The following is a 24,575-nucleotide window of genomic DNA, read 5'->3' as shown; positions in this document are numbered from 1 at the left end:
AAATTTGGAGAAAGAGTGAATGGAAACATGCAAGACATGGCTTTTTGCTGTTCAAGTACTCTATGCGACAGGAAACGCAGACTTAATGGTCACACAAATCGTCTGCAGGAACATAAGACATCTAGTATGAACTAATGATGGATTTTTCACACTATCCAAATTTCCCAAGCATTCCTAGTACTGACGAAGAAGATGTAAGTTAAGATAAGTAAGGTTACTTAGGCTCACTGTAACTTAAGCATGTAGGCTAGTCAGGCCTAGCTTATAGACGTGAACGTTAGTCTAACCTTGGCCCGGTCTAAGTCTAACTTCTAAGTGAAATTGCAGTCGAGGGCTTACTGGGGCAAACTTGGAGTGGCGAACAGTTGAATTTCTTTTTTATGAAAATTTCCGAATCGCGATAAAAGGGAAGAAAAATCAAGTAATGTATTGCAGGCCAAGCTAGACGACCTAGGCCTAGGCTAGGCATACATACTACTTACCAGTCTTTGCCTTTACAAAACATATCGAGACTATAAAATTTCCCGAATATTCTACCAAAATTTGCGAGGAAAATCTAAAGTGAAAGAAAGTAACAGACTATAACTGGTAAGATCAAACATCATCATATGGTTGGAAATCCTTCCTGAAATTCCTGCTAACAACCCCTTCTGGTGATGCGATTTTCCTAGGATTTCCAGCTGTTACTGGTGAGGTGGACAATTGAGCACTGGTACTGGTAGCTTAGATGGAAAAGATACACCAACTGTAAAAATTTGAAATGACAGCAGTGTGATTCAGTTAAAAAATTGTTCATAAAGGGAAATTGTAATCTTTACATTCAAACTTGATTACATCAAAAGACCCAAAGTAGGCCTACACACGTACATGTTCCCTCGAACAGCTGAGAATCTCATGTTACCAGGGTAATGCTTAATTAGGGGCGTCGGAGCGGTTCGCCGGACCAATATTCACGGCGCAACAAAAAAAAAAGGAGAAAAAAAGTAGCACTAAGAAGAAAAAAAGGCAAAAAATAAAGAACCAAAATGAAACATACTTCAAAATGTGTTTCAGAAGATTAATCGGGTACAAAAACAGACAAGGGAGAATGCACAAAAGCAAAGCTCGGGAAGTGCCATTTCCTGCAATCTGGGAGGCATTTTTTCAAAATTTTCTCCATTACGCTACGCGCCAACCAATGGTGGCGCGTAGCGTAGTTTGACCTTCCAAACGCCCCCCCCCCCGATAATTATGGTAGATGGCCACACTCTGATCTTCCGTACCAATCCCAAATAGCTTCCGACGCCCCTGTTAATACACGTACGTTTCACCTCGATGCCCTAGCACTCGGTACCTAGGAATGTAACTATGTGTAATTGTGTATTGCATGTGTATAGGCCTATAATAGCCTGCATGAGGCCATTTTCTTCATCGAATAATATAAAGAGCTCTCGAACATTCTAACGTAGCGCCTGAAACAAGATTGACAGGTGCAATTTTCCCAAAATAACACCCGAAATTAAAAAAAAAGTATTTTGGATCCTGATTATGAGATATTTCGGACATGATATCCCTATTTTAAAGTTGGGTATATGCCGCTTGGAAACCTCGGCAAGTGCCGTTTCCGGCCATCTAGAGGGTTTGTAAATCCCAAAATTTTCTTGTACGCTTCGCGCCAACCCATGGTGGCGCTACGCTTAGATAGTGAACAAGGTCATATCCCCCCCACTCGAAAGTACGGATCGCCGCCCATGTACATACATGCGCCGAATTGTATGCAAGAAAAAACACCAGCTGTATGTGTATGAATACTTATTTCCACGATTCCTCAAACTGACAGAAACACTCATTCTTAAAACAAAAAGCCTTCCCTTCTGAAAACAATCCTACAATAGTGTTTCTACCACAATAATCTTCAATTAAATTCTGTAAATATTTATACATGAACTCTGTTCAGATTTTCCAGCTTCAACCACCAAGAGCTGCGGTGATGGGTCATTGACAATGCGAATACCACGGGTTTGTACCAGATCTTGATCACCAATTGTTCCCAGATAATATCCACTAGGATCATGAATATTAACTGCGTGTGTTATTATTTCCAAACACTTGGTTTTAAGCAAAAGTCAATGAAATAAATATGTCAGTCTTTTTGATCTACTGCAACACCGAAAGGTGCGGCAGGGTTCTGCTGTACCCTTATTTTGACAATTTAATCCTACCCGTATCGAGATCGACAAATCTGTTGGGTTGACTAGACTACTGCAGTGCGGTCTTGATCGTATCTATGGTACGATGATGTGTCTGAATTATAAGGACATGCAAGTACCTTTTCCATGTGATAAATTTTCCTTAGTCATATTCGGGATTTTTTACTCAATTCCGTTTAGTCAAACACTTTTCCCTTTGTGTAGTCATGTAATGACATTATTTACGGCACTATAATGTACTCTAGGTAGGCTTACTGTGTGGTAAAATGGATTGTATACTTTTCCTTCGGTGTTATTAGTATTGGAAATTGTGTTTAAAGTATAGTATGTATATATATGTATTTGTATTTCTGTCCTGCTATTAAAGTGCATGCAACAATAAGACAACCATCTGTGTATGTATTTAATGGGAAATGAAATTTGGATGAACTAATTATTAAGTTGATGGATTCCCTCCCCTTCCCTTCCTCTCTCCATTCTTCCCATCTTCGAACTTCTTCTCAATATGGAGTATCGGTCGTGGAGTTTTTCTTGAAATGCAATCATACTTGGAAATACTTGCTTGGCTTTAGATGTACCGTATCATTTATTTAGAATTCCATTAAACCTTTACCTATTTCTAGGAGCATTATCTTATAAGTCATAAACAACAAATACACTTGCACACAAGGCACAGCTCCATTGCCATTATGACATCATCCACTCTGATGCTGAATTCACAGAATATTGTATGCTTGCCATACATCATGCAAAGAAGATGTGTTTTTGACATAAGTGTGCTGAAGATTTCCAAAAACTTCAGTTAAACACGATCAACTTTAATCACCAGAATACCCCTCTTACTAGCAAACTTTGATTGGAATTGTTACACATTCAAATATGTTTAATCTGGCTGTTGCCTACCTGCCTCAATGACTATGAGAAGTGCCAAACATCTCAGCTTGTGGTCAGAGCAATCACCTGTTTATAGTTCCTTTCACGTATTATATAGTTTAATAACCATCCAGACACAGAAACATATATGAACCTGACTTCAAGAAATGGGCTTCTCTCGGTAATAAATATTGTTTTGTTTCACTCTACTATAAATTGTGGCCCTAGTCTTCAGATTTAGCGTAAGCTTTGAACTGGTATGTTATTCTCATTCATGAATTTTCAGCTTGATATCATGTTCAATTGTAATGAAAAAGTTTCATGTAAGCTAAGTTATAATGGAAATTTCCTATTCATGAAATCCCCCCTTCAAGCCCCTCTCCTCTTCCTCAGAAGTCCCCTTATATTTCAATATAAAATCGTCGTCTTCAGAGATGAGCGATATATATACGGACGATATGCACTACGACAATCTCATCGCTAATTTGATCTGAATCATCCGAGATATGTTTACGTGATACTCAATTTGCGCAGTCGTTACACTTAAGCTAACAATAGCTATACAAAATGGAGGTTATGCTGAAAGGGCCCCAACCATTGCCTGCCCCCCCCCCAACACACACGCTAAATCCGACCCTTGTGACTACTTGATCAAGAAGGATATACGCTACAAAAACCTCACAGAAAAAATAATTAGAAAGACATAATGTGACCATCTGATGGCGTTTAAGTTTATTATTCATTGGTCCAAATTGGATCCATATTTCAACATTGTCAAGAAAGATACCTGATTTTTTATTACTTAGTATCTTCTTGTGTCCTTTTTAATAGCTTAACCCTTTTAAATAAACATTGTGATGATTACTTATGCAGAAATTGGAAAACAATAAACCAATTATTGTGAACTAAAAATGAACAAGTCTAGCTATGGGCCTGCAGGAGTTATGATTAAATTTCAACTTAAGCTTCACGGACATTAATATACCCGTGGGGTAAATATCACAATAAATCAGAAATGAATGAGTAATAGACACATGGAACTACCTTATACCTGATAGAATGTTTCAAAAGGACAAGAACGATATTTGGCAATCATTAATGACGATATTTTGTTGAATTTACATGACGAGAATGAGAAAATGACAATTGAAAGCAACTCAACGAAAGGGAAGGATGGATGGATCAGTGTATCTAAAATGGAAATTTTTGCTCACAGGAAGTATAGTGTATACTTTATCTTTGAATTGAGCAAATATTCGGAAACTATGCACAATTCTATCATCACTGATAATCTTGTGTAACTAGAGTATTAAACATACTAACAATACTTTATTGTACCTTCGGTTACTATATGTATTGAGCCACATATAGTGGTACACTCTACGCAAAATCAAGCTTTGTCTTAAAAAAGATCTTAGTTCTATTGCACATCCGTCATGAAGAAAAAAGAAAAGTGGATTATTATATTTATATGATATCATATCATCAGCTCCTGAACAAGGAATGTAGGCATACAGTGGCCAAAAAAATAATAATAATCCCGACTGTAGGTGAGCTTTGCTCAAACCACAATGTTCCATGGAACCTTTGAATCATTGGAACCAAAACTAAGCTATAAAAGAATATCCAAAATGTTACACATGAAAATCATACAACTTTGAGTAGATTTACATAACGAATTTATTTCAGCATCCACATGTTTCTCTTTATGCAAGAGGGCCCTTTTGGAAAATAACTTCAAGCACGGATTTCCATCAATAAAGACGAGTAAGTATTAGGAAAGTAATTTACCTTTAAAGTGGTATATTGCCTCTTCACTTAGAAACATGTCTTGGAAACAAACGTTTTTATGTCTCAGAGAAATTAATGATTTATGCATGTGTGCAATCAATGACTTCCAATATTCTTATCCACACATGTACTGGAAATATTTATATATAAGGCACGGTTACATATGAAATAGTATTTCGTTTAAGATAATGAAAGGTAATTCATATTCATGTTGCAATGTACACTAGATGTTATTACAATATGTAATCATCCAATATGCTTTAGTGTTCATTTAACAGTGTTTAGTTTTATGTAGGCAGCCTTATTTTGTATTACAGGCTGAATACTTGTATACACCCAAACTGTGATTCAGAATCACCACCTTCAACAACCAAGAGTCGAGGTGAATCGTCATCATCATTAATAAGGCAAATACCACGGGGATTTATTAATTCTTTTTCGCCGATCGTACCAAGGAAATAACCAATTGAATTATATACCATGACAGCTCCTTTTCGCCTGAAATGCTTAGCTGTTCCTTTTTTGGGGGTCAACTTTGATGGGTCAAATGTCACTGATACATATATATTGTCCTCATGATCTAATGCAACACCAAAAGGAGTTGCCAGTGCTTGACTGATCCTCGTCTTGATGAATTTAACCACCTTTTCGCTGTTAACATCGATGATCTTAATAACGTTGGTCTTGTCGTCTGCCACTATAATTCTATCCTCTGATTGGTTTAGGGCAAGATGTTTGAGGGAACCATTCCCCTTGGCGTCAATGCTTCTTTTGTGGGAATAATTGGGCAGGAATACGTCAATAGTATTTGATGCGCAGTCTGCAACGTAGATTGTTCCATCTTTACTCACTGCTATCCCAGTTGGTTGCTCCATTACTCGTTTCCCAAAGTTGGTCATGCATACCATGTGAACATAAACGTAGATGCAATTGTTGTAGCTATCTGTGATGAGGAGCTTATCGTTGCATTTTGCGATACCAAAGGGTGATATCTGTGTAAACTCTTTGTGGTGTGGCTTGTCCATGCCAAAACCATCCCAATCATCCTGCCAATCTGTTTGTACATAGACCTTGTCACTTTCGTCTGTGACATAAATTTCATCAGGTGTGGCCAAAATTCCCTTGGGTGCATGCAAAGTGGGGCTCAGTGTGCGATCCATAATCCCGTTTGGTCGTACCACAATTTTTGATGGAGATCCAACAACTGACTCCCCGTTCAGGGTTACCTTAACTGAATGTGTTCCTATCTGCTCTGCTGCAAAACTGACTGTGTAATCTCCAGTCCTCTTTCTAAAGGCTACGTCTAAAATCGGAATTTTCTCTCCGTCCGGATGTATTACAAAAGCTGTAATACCATCTCTGGATTTGCCTCGAATGGGTTGGCCCTGTACATCACAAAATTGCAACTTCAGTTTTGCTGTGGATCCCTTCACCTTGAATTGTTTCCCCAGTATTTCCAAGTAACTCGTCTCAGCCACAGGAATACTCTGCCAGCTGGTGTAATCAAAAGTAAAATCTAAAAATGAATTTATAGGTGACAAAGCTGCTGCTACAGGGGCGCCAGACCCTGATTGTTTCTCATCCTCTTCCTCCTCCTCCTCAAAGATACCTGTCTCTATTTCATCCTGTGTCCAGTTTCTTCATCTCAGCTGCCAGATTGTTCATCATAAAGTTAGAAGGTAACCCATGGACTCCACCAACGGGTTCCTTTTGTCTGGTATTACAAGTGGGGCATCTCAGCTGACCTTTACTAGCCACCCATGGTTCTAAGCATTTTTGCAGGCCACATGTTGACATGGAAGTGTTTTTGCATTTTCCAGCAGGTCAAGACAAATGGGGCATAGCAGGTTATCTCTCATGGTTTTCACAATCACTCCTTTCGGAAGGAATGTACGTAAACAAAATGAGAGTTAGTGCGATAAGATATAAAAGAAATCAACAAATAAGATTTATTAACACCATAATTGCACATGGAAATAACGTTTGCTTCAACTTCAAACAGTGCGTTTTTTTTATTGTTCAAGACATATGTTTGCCTATCAATCGGTAGTCCTACAGTAGTCTAACTATAACATTTAATGTAAAAAGTTAGCCACATAAATTTTTACAGTGAATTATAAGAAGTTAATATTAAAACACACAGAAAAGGCAAGCTTTTGCTGCTACATTCCTTAGCATTTTCTATTCCCCAAAGATTGTTGTAATATTTGCAACAGCACCGAAGTGTTTCTACTTTGAGCAAAATTATTGATTTACATTTGTGTGAAGCGCTTTTAAGCTTTTGAACACATACAATACTGCAGATAGATAAATTTCTAAATGTATTGTGTATATGATGAAGAAAGCTACACCTGTTTACAAAGGGTTTTACAAATTTGTCCATTTTATGTAATATTTCTTACCCAACATCAAATAAAGTATTCCATGACCTTTGAGTTCAGCATGATGAAATCATTTACAATAAGTGAAGTTAAGGGAAGCTGTCAGGAGGTGGTTGTTTAGTGAATTTAATGCTAGGGTACCTGCAATCATTATACTATTGTCCTGAAGAGCATTCATATTTTTGCATCACCGTTCTCAACACTTCACAACCTTTTTGGATTTTGAAACAAAGTTGATCATATCAATTGAAAAGGTGACCAGTAGTTTACACACAACTTTAGGAGTACCTGCAATATTTTCACTAGTAGCACATCTTAATAATCAGAGTAAGAGGTATTATTCTGTTATGAAAAGTGCAAAAACCAAAACAAGGTTGTTTTAATCACCTTTCGTTTTTGACAGAAGCCAGAGCAGTAGAGAAATTTCTACCTGCCCTCCATATGGGTGCAAAGGTCAACATTCAATTTACAAACTTTTTTACCTCCCTTAGCTGGCTCTGGCTTTCTCTTGCATACTAGTAGTGGACATCAAGATTAGAAGGTTGACTAAGACACTGACTATTAACTTTGTTACTATCTTATTTCATTGAAAAATCTTCTCGTTGGACATATTCTACTTACCTTTCTTTGAAGATTTCTTGGTGGAAGATTCACTAGTTTTGAATTTACTCGTTGCTGTCAACAATAAAAGGTTCAGAAAAAAATGAAGCAAATACTAAAAGAGAACAAACAGTTCTTGATTCTGTCAAGAAAAAAGGACTAGAACTAAAAAAACAAACAATTATTTAAACTAAAACAATCATTTCCTTTTTTTCAATTATGTTTTACATATATAGTTTAATACAGAAAAGAGCAGCAAAGTTACACACTAGTTCATTTGAGACCCTTATCCAATGATCATCACATTCAATTTTCAATTTTCTTCAGTGTCGAAATTCAAGCTCTTTGGCGTTAGACCTTTCAACGTTCAACCTTGGAGCTATAACATCTGTTTATAGCTCCATGGTTCAACATAATTAGGACAACTGTCAGTTTCTGAATGTGCTAAAATAATTTTGAACGGCGTATACTCAGTCAAAGAGATTAAAACATTTTTTTGAGACTTGATACTGTGTTGAATGATATACACATTTGGCCCTTGTTCGTTGTCACACTCCGAGCAATTACAGGGTCAACAGGTAATATCTCTAATGGCATCAAAAATAGCCCACTTCTCTGTGATAGATTGTTTTAGGGATGGACTTGTGAAAACATTGCAGAGGGAATAAGCAATACCATAACGTTCCTACATAAATAGTGGGAGTATGACATCAGACAGTGGCAAACTGGTAGCCCCTTACAAGTCTAGTAACACTCAAATATTCACACAAAAGTTAAACGTGATTTTCTTCTATTTTGGAGAGTTGTCCATCGCAAATAACTATCGCATATAAGCTACAGATAAATGTTTGGGTTTGCTTTTACGTTAACTATATTTACCCTTAAATATAAATCAATACATTTTTATTGTTTGGGTTTGCTTTTACTTAGACTATATCACCATTGAATTATATAAATCGATACCTTTGTATTGTTTGGGTCGTGCACCTGCATTTTCCTGTTTGCTCATGTAAGCGTTCTGCTGGCACAATGCATTATGTTGGCTATCACTAGATGGAACACTCCCACTGCTGGAAAAACCATGTCCACCACCTGCAGTACCTTTAGAACTTGCACTTGGAGTTGGTTTGTTCACATTACTTAAGCCGTGCGATTTATTGCTGGTGGAAAAGGAACTTGACGAATCAGCAGTTTCTGAAGGCCTAAATCTGTTGACTGCGTCTAGTATGCTGAGTATCTGGCTCTCTGTAGTCAGATGGTTGAGGATGCAATATTTTAAAAATGTTAAAACTATTGATCATACGACTGACACAATCTGATTGAGGTATTGTACTTCATGAACTTTCCAAATAACTTTGGATACAGATTCGAACTTTTATGTAGTACGTTCTCACACTCTGTCCAAGTGTTCAGTTTTGTTCCTGAGGAAACTGTTTTCTTTCCGAAGAATGGGAGAAACTGTAGGAAACTTGAATCAATTCCTGTTTGTAAACCTAATATTGAATAACGAACATTACAGAACCACACATTCTTTAATGTATGAAAAATCACCCTTGAAAATGAAAACTGTAAAAGTTTCCTGTCAATGTCTTGCATCTTTTCCATAAAATCACACCAAACACATTACTTTTTTTAGACTTTTCCTTATCCAATATTTCAAATCTTATCTACATATGCGACTGTGTGAGGTTGTGAATAACAAAAACAAATAATTAAACTCACTATCGGTCATTTACATCCTACAGACCCGGGCCTAACTTTCAATTCTACTGACTATTATGATGACATCAATGGTTCCACTTGAAATTATTTCCAGTGTTATGCAATCTATCATGAATTTAATGATCATTGTCTAAGAAAACCGGTTGAAATTCCTTTTGGATACACATGGGCAAGCCTTCAACAACATATAATTATAAAGTAACTAATATTTTGGTTGAATACTTCAGATTCCATACCTGGTGAGGGCTTGCTAGATGAATCAAGGGAAGGCCTCTTTGAGTGCTTCTGCTAGAAGTTGCTGAGCCGTGACTTTCGGAGTTATCCAAGTGGTACCTTCTGTACCGTCTACAACACTGTTCACAAAACCCCAAATTGTTGCCTTGGTCTTCATAATTGGTACAATACGATTGAGAGCATCTTCCTCTGCTACTCACCACCGATGACCTTGACTGGTATTGAACTGGAAGAAATTGCAAATTGCAATTTACTTACACGTTGAAGAAACTTCATAGCTATTGCTACTCTTGACAATGACGGGCATAGCAAAATAGTCCTGAGAAGTAAAATGCAACCAGGAGGAAATTCTTTCAATTTTGCAAATTAAACTAGATTAGATGAGACTATAAATGAATAAGGGTGAGTAAATATGATAGCTTTCTAGTCACTTCGCCCAACAACCATTTCGCCCAACTGCCATTTCGCTCAACCAGCCTGATCATTTCGTCCAACCAGCCTGGTCATTTCGCCCAACCATCATAGTCATTTCGCCCAACCAGCATGGTCATTTCGCCCAACTGTGTTGGTCATTTCGCCCAACCTTATTTTAACTAATATTCAGTCAGAATAATATCACTTTTTCTTTTCCACTAGTTCAATTTGATTTATTTTGGGTTAGGTTACTTCGTAATAGGTAAATAAAGTGAGGTCCGCTCGATATCGATCGGATTCTGAGCAGTTATTTCAGGTATATGGGAGGATTACGCTACTTTAGGCGTTTACTCATACAATGGAAGTTATATTATCAAATAAACAAAGGGGAATCGGTGTGGAATAATATAACCGTTTCTATTTCACTAGTTCAATTTCATTTATTTTGGGTTATATTATTGGAAGTTATATTAAAATTATATGGAAGTTATATTATTATACAAACATAAGGGAATCGGTGTGGAATAATATAACCGTTTCTATTTCATTAGTTCAATTTCATTTATATTGGGTTATATTATTGGAAGTTATATTATTATTATATGGAAGTTATATTATTATACAAACAAAGGGGAATCGGTGTGGGATAACATAACCTGATCCATCCTACTGACTAACAATTCCCGAACGTTTCCTTATTAAATTATATAAAAATATTAAATTATATATATATATATATATATATATATATATATATATATATATATATATATATATATATATATATATATATATATATATATATATACAAAACCCGTCCGTAATATTGAACTACTATATTTAATCAATGTAACCACTTTAATAATGTAACCACGTATGTTATCACATATGTAATCAATTAAACCACGACTTCAAGATTCCTTAATATTCGGTTCGTATCCTGTAACGTTAAAAATTCTCGAACGTTTCCTTACTAAAGTTTTATTAAGTAAAGGACTTCAAGTTTCCTAATATTCCTTAATATTCGAACGTTTACTATCAAACCTAAGCCCTAACACGTTAGCAATTCCCGAACGTTTTCTTTTGAAGTATCATATTTAATCAAGGTTGGGCGAAATGACCAGGCTGGTTGGGCGAAATGACCAGGCTGGTTGGGCGAAATGACCAGGCTGGTTGGGCGAAATGACCAGGCTGGTTGGGCGAAATGACCAGGCTGGTTGGGCGAAATGACCAGGCAGGTTGGGCGAAATGACCAGGCTGGTTGGGCGATATGACCAGGCTGGTTGGGCGAAATGGTAAGGTTGGGCGAAATAGCAGTCGGGCGAAATGGTTTTTGGGCGAAGTGTCCTGCTTTCATATGATAAAGCCGGAGTGACTTTTAAAAAGGAAAACCAGTTCACAAATATAAGGAAAGATGGTTCTTGGAGCTCTAATACAAAGATATGATTTACTACACGAAATGCTTTTGCTCAGACTGGACAGGTGAATTGTAAATTCTACCATATATCACACTATACTGCTGTATTACATGGAGTAACAGTTTGATCGCTTCATTGTACAGTTGGATCTTCAGGTGAACGGACGTCTCAGAAGTCTTTTCCCATAGTCTGACAGTACATGTGGAGCAATGTCATTTGTTTGCTGTGATCCAGTACGTATTGTGCTTCATTCCGTCTGACAAAGTGGAAGGTCGTTTGTTGTCATGCTAATGCTATCCTATCGTAAATTCCTGTTAATATCACTCAGAGAAAGAAAGAAGCTGTCAATTCCACGAAAACGCTGCTCTTGAGAGTAGGTAAGAACTCCAAACGAACCCTAACTGGTAAGTGCGTTGGTACAAGCTTATATGCGTCACATTACCACGGCTCATAGGCTAGGTATATATAAGTCCACAATTTGTTACAGTCCTGACTTTGGCAGGCTCGGTTCCAAGAACTTGTGCGGTTGATAATAAAATAATTTTACGTATTTGTAACTCTGACTTGGATAGGCTCATTCAGCTCTTAAAACATCAAGGTGGCTAAAGGATGTGCCAGTCTTAAATAAGCACAGACAAATACAAAGCACACAATACGCGGGCAGCTGCAGTTTCTCTGGCGCACAACAAGTGAGTCCCTGTGACAGAATCTTTCGCGTAGCGGGATAGAACTCTGAAAAGACGTTTGCTACTTTCCACAAGAAACTTATTTTCAAGCAACAGGAAAGGTATACAAAATCGTTTTTAGAAACTTTGTATAAGGAACAGATTTTTGTTGGACTGTATGGGTTGCAAAAGAAGCTCAATGTCTTTTGTTAATCGCTTCCCGTATGCGGAAAGTCATCACATTATCCCTTAGACTTATACCGTAATCATGTTGTGTCTGATGAATGCATCTTACAGCTTTAAGAAAGCTTCCAATATGTTGACAGTGAAATAAAATGAAGCAAAGTGTCAGTTGTACTGTCGATGTGTCTTCCTTATTTTGTGCATGAATGAACACTCTGCTTTGAAGTCTCCGTGTAATATAGAACTGTAGTGTGATGTATGGTAGAATCTAGAATTAAACGGCCTTTCTAAGCATATTTTTCACCCACCCTGTGGATGAACTGTCAAGTGTTCATTCTTAAATACTTTAAAGCAATGAAGCGATCAAAATGTTACTCCATGTTACCCCTCCGTTCGTGTGATGTATTGGTAGAATCACTATCATACTTCAACCTTTAGATCTCATTTAAGCCGTTTAGATTGTTTAATATCCCTACCAGGTACAAAACAAGAGCGCCACCATATATTACAATCTCTTTCAGTCAAAAATTAGTATTTCATCTGGGGAAAAATAACCTTTTTAAGTTAGTACAGTATGTGCTCTGATTCAATCCATTAAAGGTTTTCCCAAATTAGTCTTTCTCCACTGTTTTGTGGAATGTATTCATCATGAATTCACGCAGTGATCACTCCGTCAAACTGGTTAGAAACAACGTAAAGACCTATTTTGGCTGAGTGCCAAGAATAAAGTATTAAAAACAAGCATGTGGATTGTCACTGAAAATATACACATAATCTGGAACATCTTTGGGAAACCAGGAAGCATATATACAAATAATATTACAATATCCAACATAATAACAAAGAATAAACATAATTTCATAATATAGCAACAAAAGTGTCTTACTTCTATGTCCAAAAGTCGTAAGTTCGTAACATAATATTTGATATATTCTCAACTGGTGTAAATGAAAACATCTATGACTTTTCTATGTATCTCATCTAAACAGTTGCACCGCGCTAATTGTTCAGATTATAACATACTATGTTTGTGTCTCGGTGTATTATATAAAAGACCAAAGTGTGTACCAAAAGAAATTTCAATATATTTTGTCAGAAACATAATTGTAAGCAGTTAGTTGGGGGTGGCCCTGAGGTGGTTGAGGCCGAATTGTACTAACGGTCTACATGCAATGTTTGGCTAATGTTTGGCTAATGTTTGGTCATGATCCTTATCTCTAAAATAGGTATTACATCAGGAATATAATTAACAATATAATTAACAATATAATTAACATGATTGGGTAAATTAGCACCATGCAGTATATTGCTTATGTAACCGACGAACCGGTAAAAAGAAACCACCAATACAACGCTTATTGAACCGATGATTGGGTGAATAAGCTAGAGTGTCGCCATGAACGATCGAATGAATATCTCTCATCCTAAATTAATATTAAACTGCGTAATCCAGACATCTAGGCCTAGGCAAGGCTGGATGGTTTTACCGATTCTCTGTAAGCCTAGCCTTTAGTCTATCATTATTAAGCAATACATGAACGAATTGATTTAAGATACCGTTTGAACTGACAACCTCATCGATAGGAGTAGAAGGAGACGATGGCTGGCTGGTTTTATTCCCCAATTTTCTTGACATTTTCTGGGAAGAGGTTAGGACTAACTTATGTTATTACTAATGCGGTAGTCCAAAGTAGAACAACGTCAGGCCCAGTCGATACAGAAATGTAGCCTGGCTGTAGCTGTTACCAGAGTCATCCGTTTTATACCAGTGTCTAACCGAGGCTTGATTGAGAAGTTGTGCCTACGCATAGAATGTTGTCTCTGAAATACGTGACGCATGTAACGGCAACTTGTTGTTTGAACTGAGAACGGGATTCCTGACAACAAAGGCAACTATTCCACGCCTAGATTATAGACTATAACACATTATATTCATTATTATGCTACAATGTACAGTATTAGTACCAGAAATGCATACAACGTACAGTAATATGTTATGACGTGCGTACATTACCTGGCTGGTAATTCTATACATAACTACCGGGATTCCCAATTCGCAGGCTCGTCGACAACAGATGGTGCAGTTCAAATAAAGACAACCAAGAACTAAAACATCAGCGATGTGGTAGCTCAATTGGCTTTTGCAAACAAGAGATATGTACAAACTATCATGTTTCGAAAAACACTAAGACAAAAAAAAAAGAGAGAGAGAAAAGAACCGAGAGACTGGTTCTTGTCACAACGATGTCCCCTTTGGAGGAAAAACATTTTCAGAGAATTTAAAAGTTATGGCCAATTGTTTCTGCATTTTCCACTTTCAAAACCTCCAACTATGCGCAGACATGATAAAAAATTGTGTAATATCCAGCAAGCAAAACATAAGTATAAACTGATTTTATCATGAGAGAATCGACCAACAGTATTGCAACAAACTCCTAATGTAGATCAGAAGAGACACAGAATGACTCAAGCCCATTCTCACAGCAAAAGGTTTCGATTTAAGTTATGGTATAAAAATGCACTCAGTATAACCCATGGGCTTAACTTATCCACGACAATGCTACTATGATGAACTTTAACTCTGTTTGACCTCAACAAAGCACGTATTCACACCAAAGAAGATTCAGTTAACATTTCACGTTTTCAGTTTATGACCACCTTAAACGATCTTTGGCCTCTTATTTTGTGCAAGTTGTGTGGCCCTTTTCCAACCGATCACTGTTGTAAATATTCATCCAGATCAGATTAAAACCCTGGGAGGATTTCCTGTTTGGACCTTCCTTGACCCAAAGTTACATTTGACCTACATGTTGTGTAAAGTGTACACGTTCACCCACATTTAACATCCCAAATTATCTTTTGGTCATGTCCAAACAATGTATTTAAAAAAAACAACTACTAAACAGCAAAATATAATCTTCCGAAAAAAACTCAAGCTAACTGGCTATAGTCGTTTACATTTTGAACAGTCCTAAATCTACACAAGAAGCAAGATTATATCTTACATCGGTACCGTCTTATAACATATGATTCACTTTAATTACCGTTTCTGGAAATGACATCTAACCATCAAATGAATTAATGTATTATTTCACAACCCCATAACCTTGACATTTTGTCGAAAGTTTGCCTTTACCTCTATATTTCTATAAAAGGTTGCATCAAGCTGAATCACCGAGATCATTCAACAGTTCACCTTACATGCCTACACTACCCTATTTACGTAGTACCCCACCGTTACTACCAAAGTCCTAAATATCAGTTTTGCGATTAAATAGTATTTTAGGCATTGCCATTTCAAGGAATAGGTTGCGATATCCATATCATAATATAGTAGGTTGTCGAGTTTATCATATTAAATAGATGCAAAATTGAGATGCAAACCAAAGCTCATCATAAAAGATTTAATTGTCGAAAATTCCAGAAAAAAAGGTGGAAAATTGGAACATACAGACTCACGTTTGAAATAAAATAATCACAATTTTCTGATAAAACACTGTCGAAAACAAATTGTGCGATAAAAGCAGCAATTCCCGATATTAAAGGTTGGAATTTCGAAAAAGAATGTAAAATTATCAGGAAAAAAGTAAAGTGTCTGAAAAAAGAAAAACACAATTCTGAGATGAAATAGTCGAATATTTTAGATAAAATATTGGCAATTCGATCGTGTCATCAAAAAATGTGGAATTTGTTAGGCGAAGTTACTAAAACTGGCCACCGGTTCCCTTTCTATTTTCAATCCCATATTTTGGATAGATTCATATTTAGTTGGCTTTTTGCAGCACAGGGGACAAAGTTAGAGAAATATTGGTCAGTCCGCCCCTCCCACTCAAAAGTTTAATTTACTATTACCAGTGATTAAAAATGGGAAAATATCTACTAATTTTATTCTCAACCTCCATCAAGAATGCTAGAAATTGGGCAGGTAATCAGAGCAACAGTGTGCCTTGCATGTATGAAAACTGTGTCAAAATGTGTTTCTTGAAATCCCGTCCTCCATAACATATCTATTAATGCCAATACTTTCATACATAGAACTCTTCCACACTTGCTCAATATATTAACATACCAAATATGGAAGGAAGCAAACACGTCGTAGTCAACTTCTGAACGCTTTAGTTAAAGATTCTTACATTATGTAGTATGCATGTTATATGCATGCCATTACTTCTCAAAGCAACCACCCGCACATGCATACTATTGGTAATCAGTGTACCACATATGGCAGTAACCCAGTCTATTGTTTCTGAGGAATCATGTTTCAAGCTTTCTTTCAGAAAATAACATGAAGACCCGTCAACCATGCATATTAATCAATTTCAACAGTTTCATAAAAATGAACATTTAAACTCGAACTAACAATATAAAGATACCAAATAAGGAAGGAAAGACGATGGCCCATGCAGCCTAAACGCAAATTTTGGCTCCTCATTTCTCTAACATATTGCTTAACTATATCTATACGTCCTTGCTCATTAGATGTTAGAGAGCGACTAACCAACGTCGCCTATGCGTACAGCAAATGGTGTTGAATCTGTGCAATGATATCATGCCTTTAGAAAACAGAGGAGAATTATAGCCCGTCCTCCTGGAGTGAAAGATTTACAAGCACCGAAGCACCTCAATGACGCTGGCATTTAAATTCTGCTAGACCAAAAGAATCTTCTTTAGTGGGAAAACGGTCAAATATGGTTTAAAACTTCACGAAAAGTGTCAGCATTGTAAGGCGGAGAATGTAATTATCTTTGTCCTTTATGCTGAACCTTAGAGTTATTAAAAATACTACTGAAACATGGTGATATTTAGCCTATACTTTAGGCTGGGTTATTATATCAGTGTTTGACATCATCACGCAATTTCTCTTCATGAATAAGTAGCAGTACTTACAGAGCATTAGATCACCTACATCATTTGTGTTAGATGCCCAATATAAGCAAAATCATCAAACCAAACTTTCTAGACCAAGTGAAGTGAGTATGTACTATGCTGTTTGGGATGAGGGCGGGGGGGGGGGACCTCTTCACACTGAATATGTCAGCTATACTCATAAGCTGCTATGAAAAGAGACAAAGGCTACCACCACCTAAAGTTAGAAGGCTCAGTCAGAAGATACACTGAGGTCAATTTGTGATTCAAACAACAAGAGATGGTTCCAGATACACTTGAAACTGTCAATACTTAAAAGGGATAGAGGAAGGTTTGTGTTTTATCTCAAAGTCTGTATCATACTCCATCAAAATCCTGATATTTTTTCTGTGTATTCCAAACTTATAATCGTGTAACTTACTGTGCAGTCTCCTCGATCAAATCTCGCGCAATTTTCTTCTGCTCTTTTAATTGTTTTGAAAAAGTTCCATCAAATGATTTAATGAATTTCATAAATTGTAGGCCAGTTCCTGGAAGAATTTGTTTTCTTTGTTTCAGGCATCTTGTTATAGAAATAGCAGACAAAAGCTTAAAAAACATATTTCTGTTCTTTCAACAGGTAAATATATTCATTTTTGTCATGTTATTATATAACAGAATTTCAAATTAAACATAAGAAGTTAAAAAATTTCAAAGATAGTAACGAAGAAGGAAGTTTTTCTTTTTTTAGCAGTAAGATGCAGCATACTTTGTATCAGAGAAGTTTTGTTTCGAAAAAAAAATCACAAAGAATAGAACCATAGTTCTATCTAATTACACCTCTTTCCTTCGCTTAACCCATTCACCTCCGAAAGAAAAAAGGATAATAAAAATTAACGAAAGGAAATAAAAAATGAAAACATAATCACATGGATGTTTTGACAGACTGTTTCTTGTTCATGACGTTGCATGAAGTGGTACATTTGTTAGCTCATGGTTTACACTCACATACAATACTTTCTATAAAAACTTTGGTAAAGTGAATTTAATATTTTCATTTCATGTTAAGTGATGAGTGCGTGTACATGCAGGGAAAGGCTCTTGTTCCTAGAAGTGTGGGTTTTTCAAGAAGGTAAGTTGTTTCTGATATTGAAGCTATTTATTTATAAAGTTTACAGACCAAATTATCAAATGCAATGGAGTAAACGTCTACAGTTCGTTCTTGTATCTCACTCTCGCAAATAAAGTCTTCACAAAATAAATTATATGTGCCCATCCAAATAGACGAATTTCTTTACACATAGAAAGTATTTCATGTGTGCATTACTGGATAAAACGGACGAAACTTGGAATGGAAAAGAGACAATCGAATTTCACTCATTTAGGTCCAAATCATTTTTGTGGGTTAACGTGCTTAAAGCGAGAAAGGATGTAACGAATTCGGGTTCCGGCTGTGCCCGAATGTTCTTCTTTCACCGAGCTTGATCGAAAGACGTGTATAGAATTATTTTGTTTATGATGATAAACTTCTCCATCTTACCGATGAGATTGAATTCACCTAGCAGCACAAATCTTACAGCGACCAAATTCATCAATATAGCGTCTGCGGTGCGGACTATTCAGTGTAAACATCATGGAACTGTATAAAGTCAAACTGCCATACGGCACGCCAGGACTTACCAAAAACCACTTCGGGTTTAAAATAGAACTAGTATTGTTCGATACAAGTGGCATGCAGTGAAAAGACGACCTTCCTTCCTGGTTTCGAACCTCCGGACATAATATAATCAGTGTCCATATCCCCAGTTGGTTAGGGCAACCATACCCCTGGAGGCTTGAATTGTTACACTGTTCTATAATTTAACAAATCATATGTAGCAAACGAAGAAGATTTGTAATGCATTTTCATTCGGATCTAATGGTGAATAAACGCAGATGTTAACCCATGTAGTTTCGTAGTTAGGCAAACGTTTACCGTATGGTACAGTTGGATCTCAACTGAAATTATGGTTTTGTATTGACTACAAAGAGTTACATCTTTTTCAAAACGTTTTATCCTTTGATTTGACGTCTGTTTCTGTATGGTACTGTAACGCCGCCGCTCAAGACATCTCATTTTCCCGTAATTAAACTTCTTCTTGTTACCCATGAAGCACAAAGATTAAGACAGTGGATTTATATGTCATAATGTGTATTCGATTTGATTCTCCATCTGATTTCCAAAGTGAGTTTGTCTCAACAGATAAATGGAATCAAAGTATATAATTAATGAACAAGCGTAATGACGGACAAAGTAATATGAAAAGACTAATACAGTATTTGTTAGCTGAGTAGATGAATTCAGTTTGGCCTAACATAACGAGTTCAGTACAATTATCGACGCAATTTGGACGCACTGCACCAAAGACACAATACAAGCGCACTGCGTCAATAACGCAAAACGAATGTACTGCGTCAATAACGCAATCTAACATCTTTAACTTAGAATACAGTCACAAAGGCTAATTTATAAGTTTTTATTTTCTTTTAGGGAGAACGTAATTTCCCAAATACTCAGACTTGTTCCTAGGACAGGTTATACGATGAACACAGTACTGTACCTAGGCTGTGTGTACAGTTGAGCCAGCTTGATACTCATATATTTTACGTTAAAATTTCGCTTGAAGAAAATTTGTCACAAAGAATAGTTGATGTAAGATAGTAAGTAGTAGTAAATTGAGTCTCGTCAATCCGACATGCTCAGTGATTAACCTCCGCCATGTATCACGATCTTGTGGAAGGTTTATTGCTTACTCGAAATTGTTAATGTTAACGTCCTTAAATGGCGACTTTATTTTCCAAGCAAGGTAGTGACGCGCCTTCCTACTGGTTTAGCAGTATGCCTCAGTGCTTCTATTAAAGCAACCTTTGCTGGAGCGTCCTCTTGGAGTCTTGCTACATGACCGAAAAATCTCAATCTTCTTTGTGCGACTAGGGATGACCAAGGTGTTTGGTTGGTTTCATGTAGAGCTCATCGTTTGATAAACAATTGTTATTGGTCCATCTAGTGTTGAAAATAAAACGAAGTAGTCTCCTTTGAAAAGTGTCAATTTTGCGATCAAGATCCTTCGTTGTGCCCCACAGTTTGCAATTGTACAAAATATAAATAAACTCTTTAATAAAGCCTCGAAAATCCTAAGCTTAATGTTTCGGTTATCTTTTTGCTTTTGAAAATACTTGGCAGTGTGTTGAAAGCACCGTTGGTTATACCAACACTTCGGTAATATATTTTTGGTCCCCACCAAGCTTCCAACATATTTACACTTCTTCCAACTTTCATTTCCTTTTCTTGTGATTGAAAATTTCTCAGTTTTTGTGCAATTGATTTTCAGATTCCTTGTCAGTTTCTCAGAAACTGGTTTTTCGATATCGTGCAGTATATGCTGACAGTTGATGCCCAAGAGATATCATCAGCGTATTGTTGGTCTACTGTGAAGAAAAGAGTTGGTGGTTGTGCTGTAATCATGATCAGCTAACTGAGATGGCAGGATAACTGCTTCGATATCGTTATCATCTGATTTCAAAGAGTTGGCTAGATAATTTATAAAATATAGTGCGCTTGCAATGTCTCCTTGTGGTGAACCAGTGTTAGTGTTAAAAGGAAGTCCGAGTTTGCCCTCTAGATTGACGGTGAAGGAGACGTTATCGATTAGCAGTGATATCGGGTGAAATTCGTCGTTGTCAAGAACCTTTTCTAGGTCATTAAGCAAGGATCTTCTTTGAATTGTGTCGAACGCCTTGCTCATACCTAGCATCAATAGATTTATAGTGTAAACTACGGATGTTATAGCTTTTACTGCTAGCACTTTTAAAGCGAAGACGAGTTCAGCTGTGCATCGCCTAGATGTAAGATCATTCGTTTAATTAACTTGCAAATTATTTCTTATAAGATCAAGAAAGGCTAAGAGGGCGAGACCGGTCAAACTGCTATCTCAATGATAAAAACCACGGACTAAATAACGTCATTTCACAACGTAAACTCTCTTAAAATTAGATAAGCATTACGACAGTCACGCCAAATATGTTTATCAGTGATTTATGTACAATGACTTTTACAGAGGACTTTCAGAAAATACATTAATGTTGTCTTCATTGGCAGACACTATCCGGAGACCCTCAGTTGACGTGTGCTCTCTGTGCTTCTTCAGTTATGTCTACACGTGTGACTTCTTAGTTAGTTCAAGTTATACATGAGAGAAGATACAAAACATTTATATTACTATTACTATTTGATTTTTATATAGCGCTTTACACCAGCGATAGGTCTCGAAGCGCTTTAAAGACGTTATATTACCCTGGTCAATGATAACCTGTCACAGGAAAAAATCCCTCCAGTCGGCAGCAGTTATATACTCTGCCCAATGAAAACTTACCTCACAGGTTCCCATTAAAACCTGGATGGAGAGAGGCAAGTGAGATTAAGCATATTGCGCAAGGACATAACGTAATGAATTAGGCAGGGATCGAACCAGCAATCCTTGGATCACGAGTCCGACGCCTTAGCCAATTGGCTACCACACTCACACATGCACCGAATTGCTAGCAAGAAAAGCCACCAGCGGCGTAAACAGTAGTAGTCTATAAAGTAGGCAATGAAGTAGGCTATAGAGAGTGAATTTTCGTTACAGTATTATCATAATATGTGTATGTATACTTCTTAGCATGATTCCTCAAACTAACAGAAACACTCATTCTTATAAAAAGCTTTCTCTGCGACAACAAATGTATGTATGTATGTATATGTGATCTTCCCGCAAGCAGGAACTCGCGAAAGAAGCCATGGAGGCTTATAGACTCGCAAGCTGGCCGAAGCCAATCTCTCGGCACACATCCATTTAACGTCCATATCGGGAAGTTGTTATTGAACAGTCTTACAGTAAATCTTACAGTCTTACAGTCTTACAGTAAATCTTACAGTAATTACTTACATCACAATACGCTTCAATTAAATTCTGTAAATGTTTATACACGGATTCCGTTGAGAGTTTCCAGCTTCAACCACCAAGAGCTGCGGTGATGGGTCATTGACAATGCAAATACCACGGGGTCGTACCAGATCTTGGTCACCAATTGTTCCCAGATAATATCCACTAGGAGCATAAATATTAATTGCACCGCCTGTTCTACGCGTCTGATTATTTCGAAACACTTGGTGCTGAGAGAGCCTAGACGGATCAAACGTCAATGAAACAAATATGTTGTCGTCTTGATCTACTGCAACACCGAAAGGTGTGGCAGGGGCATGTTGTACCCTTGTTTTGACAATTTTGATCCTACCCGTATCGAGATCGACAATTCTGATGAGGTTAGCACCGTTATCAGCAACTATAATTTTATCGTCTGTTTTATTCAAAGCTAGTAATGCCGGAAAGCATTCCAGCCCCATCTGACATTTCAAGTCAGTGCTACGAGAGAGCGTGAAGGTCGAAGAGAATGCCTTTATGGTGTTTGATGAACTATCGGCGACGTAAATCATGCCATTTTTACTGACAGCTATTCCTGTTGGGCTTTTTATACATCCTTTACCAAATGTATACAGGTATCCATTGTTGTCATGCATATATACGCATTTGCTATGCAAATCTGTTATAAACAATCTCCCAGCGTACTCTGTGATGCCAAATGGGTTTACAAGGTCACTCCCGACATGTGAGTTTGTTCCGGAGAACTTGTACTGTTCGCAAGACCAGTTTGTCTTTATAACGAAGTTATCTGTGATGAATATCTCGGTTCCTAGCAATGCAATTCCTTTTGGACGACTTAATCCCACAGGCTTCAATACCAAATATATTTGCCCGGTTGAATATACCACAATTTTCATAGGAGAACCAACAATGGCCTCTCCAGCTAGATATGCATTGACCATATGTACACCAATTCTTTGCGGGATGAAACTTATAATGATATCTCCAGTTCCTTTATTAAGGCTCACATTAGAAACATCAACTTCCTCATTCATTGGTTCACAAACAGTAAAATGAACTATATCAGAGGATCTCCCACGAATGGGATGTCCTTCTGCATTACATAACTGGACTCTCAGTTGTATTGCACAACCTTTTCGATAGCCAAATCTCGTGCCCAACCTTTCCAAGAATGACATATTGGCAACAGGTGTCCGCTGCCATTCGTCATCATCTGGATATGAATGCGTACTATGTTCATTGGTAAGAGTTGCACCGACTGAAGTAGAGCGGGGTTCCTCGTGAACTTTCTCCTCCTCTTCAACGACAGTCAAATCAGTTTCCTCCCCTGGATCTAGTTTCTTCATCTCTGCTGCTAGATTGTTCAACATGAAGTTAGAAGGTAAACCATTGACTCCACTTTCTGGTTCCGATTGTCTGGTATTACAGGTGGGGCATCTCAACTCACCTTTACTGGCCATCCATTGTTCTAGGCATTCTTTGCAGACCACATGTTGACATGGAAGCGTTTTTGCGTTTTCAAGCAAGTCAAGACAAATAGGACAAATCAAGCTATCCCTTATTGCATTGATCACCCCTTGCGAATCTGTGGGTTGAAACATGAGAACATTCTATGAATTTCATGGGAATGTTTTATATTCATTACTTAAGCATATGGGTTGGTTCCTGGTATTCTCATATGATCTGTTCATGCAATCAGTATTCTTATGCAGGTTTCTTCTGTCTCAAGTTACTCATATTTAAAGGCAATACAAATATTTAATCTAACACCAGCAGGTTTGAGTATTTACTTGCGTTAAATAAAAGTTCGTAGACAAACAATGAAATAATATCGCCGTTTGCGAAAATTTGGACTTTATCCCTGTCGTTGTCTCTTATCACCATATATACTTATATTGAAAATATAAAGAGAAAGCAAAAAGCACATGTACAGAGTACACCACTTGTTAGTATGCTTTTAGGGGCCATTACCACATCAAATTTCTGCAATCCAATGGTACGTTTTAAAAGGCCATTGAAAGCATATGTGAGGAATTAATATATTACGACACTGTAAATGTCATTGCCAACTACGTAAAATGAAAGTTATGAAAAAGTTTGAAAGTTGAGCATACTTTACTGGATTAAGTGCTGCGATGTGTTTTCATATGATTCTAAACTTTTAGGTATTTCCAGAAGAAAAAAAGGGGAAGAAATTATCGTTATGATCTACACATCTTAGGATGCAGTAGAGCAGGTGTAGATCTTTCCTAATCGATCATCTTTGTCTTTGTAGCATATTTCAGATCAATAACGT

General features: G+C 37.1%; 3 protein-coding genes and 1 long non-coding RNA gene across 10 annotated transcripts in view; 1 reads left to right on the top strand and 3 right to left on the bottom strand.

Moving 5' to 3' along the window:
- The window catches only part of LOC139971412 (uncharacterized), a 268,235-nt gene that overhangs the window by 209,398 nt on the left and 34,262 nt on the right, over positions 1 to 24,575 (bottom strand). The gene's annotated exons all lie outside the window — the stretch shown is intronic.
- On the bottom strand, positions 3,781 to 7,881 carry LOC139971419 (uncharacterized). Its single transcript, XM_071977808.1, has 2 exons — positions 7,856 to 7,881; positions 3,781 to 6,347 (listed from the first exon to the last, which is right to left on the bottom strand). Exon 2 carries the CDS (start codon positions 6,011 to 6,013, stop codon positions 5,165 to 5,167), a length of 849 nt encoding a protein of 282 aa, XP_071833909.1. The 5' UTR covers positions 6,014 to 6,347; positions 7,856 to 7,881; the 3' UTR covers positions 3,781 to 5,164.
- Positions 12,013 to 18,447, top strand: LOC139971425 (uncharacterized). The gene is made up of 3 exons (XR_011794388.1): positions 12,013 to 12,026; positions 17,895 to 17,955; positions 18,385 to 18,447. It is a non-coding gene; the product is annotated as an uncharacterized lncRNA (long non-coding RNA).
- The window catches only part of LOC139971411 (uncharacterized), a 30,127-nt gene continuing 23,588 nt past the window's right edge, over positions 18,037 to 24,575 (bottom strand). For 3 of the 4 annotated variants that reach the window (XM_071977790.1, XM_071977789.1, XM_071977791.1), the window contains one exon: positions 18,037 to 23,864. In XM_071977790.1, the coding sequence (XP_071833891.1) occupies positions 22,300 to 23,864 (1,565 nt within the window). In that variant the 3' untranslated portion in view covers positions 18,037 to 22,299. The remainder of the gene's footprint in view (positions 23,865 to 24,575) is intronic. The other variant, XM_071977788.1, reaches the window with a different exon arrangement.

Source organism: Apostichopus japonicus, chromosome 8, assembly GCF_037975245.1.
Source record: "Apostichopus japonicus isolate 1M-3 chromosome 8, ASM3797524v1, whole genome shotgun sequence".
Classification (NCBI taxonomy): domain Eukaryota; kingdom Metazoa; phylum Echinodermata; class Holothuroidea; order Aspidochirotida; family Stichopodidae; genus Apostichopus; species Apostichopus japonicus.
Note: the sequence above shows the minus strand (reverse complement) of the source record. Positions and strands in the feature narration are given on the sequence as shown.